Source organism: Galeopterus variegatus, unplaced genomic scaffold (assembly GCF_000696425.1).
Source record: "Galeopterus variegatus unplaced genomic scaffold, G_variegatus-3.0.2 Scaffold446, whole genome shotgun sequence".
Taxonomy (NCBI): Eukaryota; Metazoa; Chordata; class Mammalia; order Dermoptera; family Cynocephalidae; genus Galeopterus; species Galeopterus variegatus.
Window position 1 is genome coordinate 10,890 of NW_007726557.1, and position 3,944 is coordinate 14,833.

The following is a 3,944-nucleotide window of genomic DNA, read 5'->3' on the forward strand; positions in this document are numbered from 1 at the left end:
GGTGGTGGGGGGGGTGGGGGGGGGGGGGGGGGGGCCGGGCCCGGGGCACACGCAGGGGGGGGGGGGGGGGGGGGCCGGGCCCGGGGCACACGCAGGGGGGGGGGGGGGGGGGAGCGCTACTGCGCTCCCAGCGCCGCACTCTCCTGAGTGTGCCACGGGCTCGGCCCGCCACACCTCTTCTCTACACCCCAGAGAAACCAGGGAACTCACTGGAGCCAGGCCATGCCAAGTCCCTGTGCTCAGACCACTGGTCTCTTTCACTCTTTGCTCACAATACCCTGACCAGCCTCAGGTTCTCCTGGGCCCATGACTGTCACTTGGCCCCTGGCTTCAACTCACCTCTAACAGGCAGAACCAACCAGGCCTAACCAGTGGAGCACCGTGACAGGGCTGAGTACACAGAAATGCTATGGAGCCACCCACCCCTGCTTCCAGTTACAGCCAGGGAGAGGCAAGAGAGCAGCCACTCCCAAAATTTCTCCAGGAACAGGGTGGGCTCCAAGCCCTCAGAGCTACCATTTCCCCCAGGTGAGCGCACAGCTCAGTCTCAAATCTAGAGCCCTCCCAGAGAAGCTCGATTGAAAAGCTGCTTCAAGGAGACAATGAGGACAGCTTTCATGCCAGGTTCAAGTTTTTTCTACAATCTGTCTGCATCCGACAGCGGCCCCTTTCCCTACATTACGCTGCCCACCCCTCCAGTGGATTGGCAGCACAGACAATGGGAGCAAGCAACCCAATGCGAGGAGAGAGCCAGGCTCTGACGCCTTCTGCTCCTTCAGCCAGGACAGAGCAGGAAACTGGCCAAGGTGACCGGTGAGGGCCTCTGCATGGCACAGATGTCAGCCTGGATCCCAGGGTGGGGCCTTGGCAGAGTGGGTCCAGGGCAGAGCCTCCTGTGTGACTGATGCCCGTGGGTGGCAGGGGGCAGGAGCAGCCCCACCTGAGTGGGGTCCAGGGCAGAGCCTCCTGTGTGACTGATGCCCGTGGGTGGCAGGGGGCAGGAGCAGCCCCACCTGAGTGGGGTCCAGGGCAGAGCCTCCTGTGTGACTGATGCCCGTGGGTGGCAGGGGGCAGGAGCAGCCCCACCTGAGTGGGACGCCCTGCACCACCTCTGCATCACTGCCCATCACGATCCCTGCTGGAGCTCCAGACACAATCCCTTGAGGGTCTGGAGAGCTTTCCCTTCTCTGCAAAGGCAGGCGTGACACCTGTCCTCTCCAGGCAGCTCTTTGCTCCTCTGCTGTCTCCCTCCTGACTCCCCCTCATGGTCACACTTGAACTTACGTGCCCTCTCCCTGCCCCTCCCAGGCCCTGGCCTGTGGACCTGGCCCCGCAGCCTTCTGGGCCTCCCTTCCCAGCCTCTGTTCACACACTCTGCCCACAGCCACAGCTGCTCTCACAGCAACTTCCGCCACCTTCTCTGCCCACCAGTGAGCATCCGTCCACTGCCCTTCAAGACTCAGCTCCAAGCCCTGCCTCCTGGAAGCCTCCCCAGCCCCCTGAGAAGAGTGGTGTCTCCTCCATGCCATAAACACACACCCTGTGCCAGCTTCTGTAACACCTGCCCTCACTGGAATTGAACCATCTCTCCCCAGGCCTGAGCGCATGCTCGCAGAGCACAGGGCCTGCAACGCTCACCCTCCACTCCCTGCCACACTGGGCACTGCTCCTAGTGCGTGAACCCCTGGAAAAGCAGAGGTGCCAGCCCCGGTGATGACACTCGCACCCCACCCCCAGCCCAGCTCCACCAGGACTCTACCTTCAGTAGCTCCTTCAGTTCCTCCATGGTCTGCTTGTTGGCCACCTCATCGTGGACTGTCTGGCCACAGTTCTTCACCACCGACTCCATCACCTGCAGACCCCAAGGAAGGGAAGCGCTGCCCAATGGTCAGGGCAAAGACCCCTCCTCCTCCTGGACAGGCCCACCACTCCATGAGAAGTCAGGCCTCCGATGGGGCCCTCAGGCTAAGCAGCCTGCCAGGGAACCCCAACAGCAGCTCCTGAGCCAGCAGCAGCACCCAAGCTCAGATGCTCCCTCTGTGGCCCTGTCTCACTGCCAAGAACAGCAATGAGAACCAGCCTACACGTGTTTCCTTGTGGGCCAGAGACTGGAGAAGCAGCCTCATCACTCCCTCCCTGTCTCTCCCTTAGGGTGACCGAGCTCTGAGGTGGCACTGCTCACATCTGCGCTCATGAGCACTCAGGCTGAGAAGGGACCACACTGCTTGCTGTGTGCCCAAAAGGGTGGGCACCCTTGAGGCTGGCAGTCAGAGACCTCTACAGTATGGGGGTCTAGTTACCTCCAGGGCGTACAAGGCCACGTGTGGATTCTTGTCATTGACTTTCTTCTTGATGGAATTCACAGCATATTTTGCCCTGAAAGAAAAACAACACTAGCAAAACAGAGAAAGAGGAGAAAAGACAACAGTCTTAGCAACTAGGTGACAAAAAGCCATCCACCATCTTGGTCTTTGAGAACCGCTAAGCAAATGTTAACCATCACCAAGCTCTATGGACAGAATCCCAGCACACAGACCATGCCGTTCTCCACTTAAGGGCCTAGCACAGTCAGCTGAATGTTGGAGGAACAATGGGCACCAAGCGACCTCTGTGCACTGCGCAGCCGCCCGTCGCTTACTGTGTGTCCCCCTGGCGGATCAGGTCGCAGATCTGCAGGATGGACTCCCAGTCGGTCTCCAGCAGAAGCTGGCTGGTTGCTTTGTCTGAGAGAGAAAATGCCATTGAGGGGGCCTGTACTGCTCTGATTCCCTAAGCAACCCCCCAGCTCAGGAGCAGCAAAAAGGGACTCCCTCCGTTCCTCTTTAAACATTTGGGCTGAGTGGGAAACCCTGTGAATCCTCATGAAACACGTGCTGATAACCATGGAAGTACCGTCCTCCCAAAAGAGAAGCAAACAGAGCGAAGATAACGGACAATGTCTGTGGCCTGCTTGTTGCACACCAGGTGCCCTTCCCAATAACTTACGTGTATATACTCATCCCACTCGCACACCACCCCATGAGCCAGGTACTATTTCCATACTCTTTGCGGGTCAATAAAAAACTGAGCAGAGAGGCGAGGTCACTGCCCTAAGTCCCATGCCTGCTTGTTGCACACCAGGTGCCCTTCCCAATAACTTACGTGTATATACTCATCCCACTCACACACCACCCCATGAGCCAGGTACTATTTCCATACTCTTTGCGGGTCAATAAAAAACTGAGCAGAGAGGCGAGGTCACTGCCCTAAGTCCCATTCACAGCTTATCACAGGCAGAGCTAGGATTCACTCTTAAACAGCAGGCTTAGCGGCTTCACAGAGTCCCCGATTATTCAGATGCTTGACCCCTCTGCTTAGAACTTAGCTGAGACGATGGCTGGAGAGACTTGGAGCATGGATTCTAGTCCTTAGCCTCAAGTGCTTTGTGGGATGAAGGCAGAACTGACCTCCAGGAAGGCCAATCCCACTTACACCTATTCTTTTCACACCTCTACCACCTCTGACAAACAGGCCCTCTGAGGTGCCACTGCTCCAGCTCTGCCTGCATCACCTTCCCCAGAGACACAGAAACAACCTGACGAACTCTGTCCACTTCCGATACACATTCAGTAGTCAAGTTCTGGATTTATCCTCGATGGGCTGGACCACCCCCTAAGGCTGAGATACTTGGCCTACATGTCCCAAGAGCAAGGCAGGTGTCCCACCTGAGGTCTTCTCCAAAACCACACTTAAGAAAAAGGCAGGCTTGGGGCAGACCACTCGGACATCCAGCCTGCTTGTCCCCAAGCTGAGCACACTCTCAGTAAGTGCTGGGAGACATGCACGTAAACATCATTTTTCCTCCTAAAATTTGAGAACTCCAGGAGGCTCGGACAAAATCAGCTGTCACCTCCAACAAAAAAAACGCCGTCCTAAACCACCGGGCGCTGTCCGGGACCGGCCCG

General features: G+C 57.6%; 2 protein-coding genes across 2 annotated transcripts in view; one reads left to right on the forward strand and one right to left on the reverse strand.

Moving 5' to 3' along the window:
- The window catches only part of HGS (hepatocyte growth factor-regulated tyrosine kinase substrate), a gene marked incomplete at its 3' end in the record, with an annotated part of 13,102 nt that extends 10,096 nt beyond the window's left edge, over positions 1-3,006 (reverse strand). The window contains exons 1-3 of the mRNA XM_008568839.1: positions 2,639-3,006; positions 2,301-2,376; positions 1,760-1,852 (exon numbers count right to left, since the gene is read on the reverse strand). Of these exons, the coding sequence (XP_008567061.1) occupies positions 1,760-1,852; positions 2,301-2,376; positions 2,639-2,742 (273 nt within the window). The remainder of the gene's footprint in view (positions 1-1,759; positions 1,853-2,300; positions 2,377-2,638) is intronic.
- Positions 2,936-3,944, forward strand: part of ARL16 (ADP-ribosylation factor-like 16) — a 4,364-nt gene continuing 3,355 nt past the window's right edge. Inside the window, exon 1 of the mRNA XM_008568840.1 lies at positions 2,936-2,964. Coding sequence (XP_008567062.1) covers positions 2,936-2,964 — 29 coding nt within the window. The remainder of the gene's footprint in view (positions 2,965-3,944) is intronic.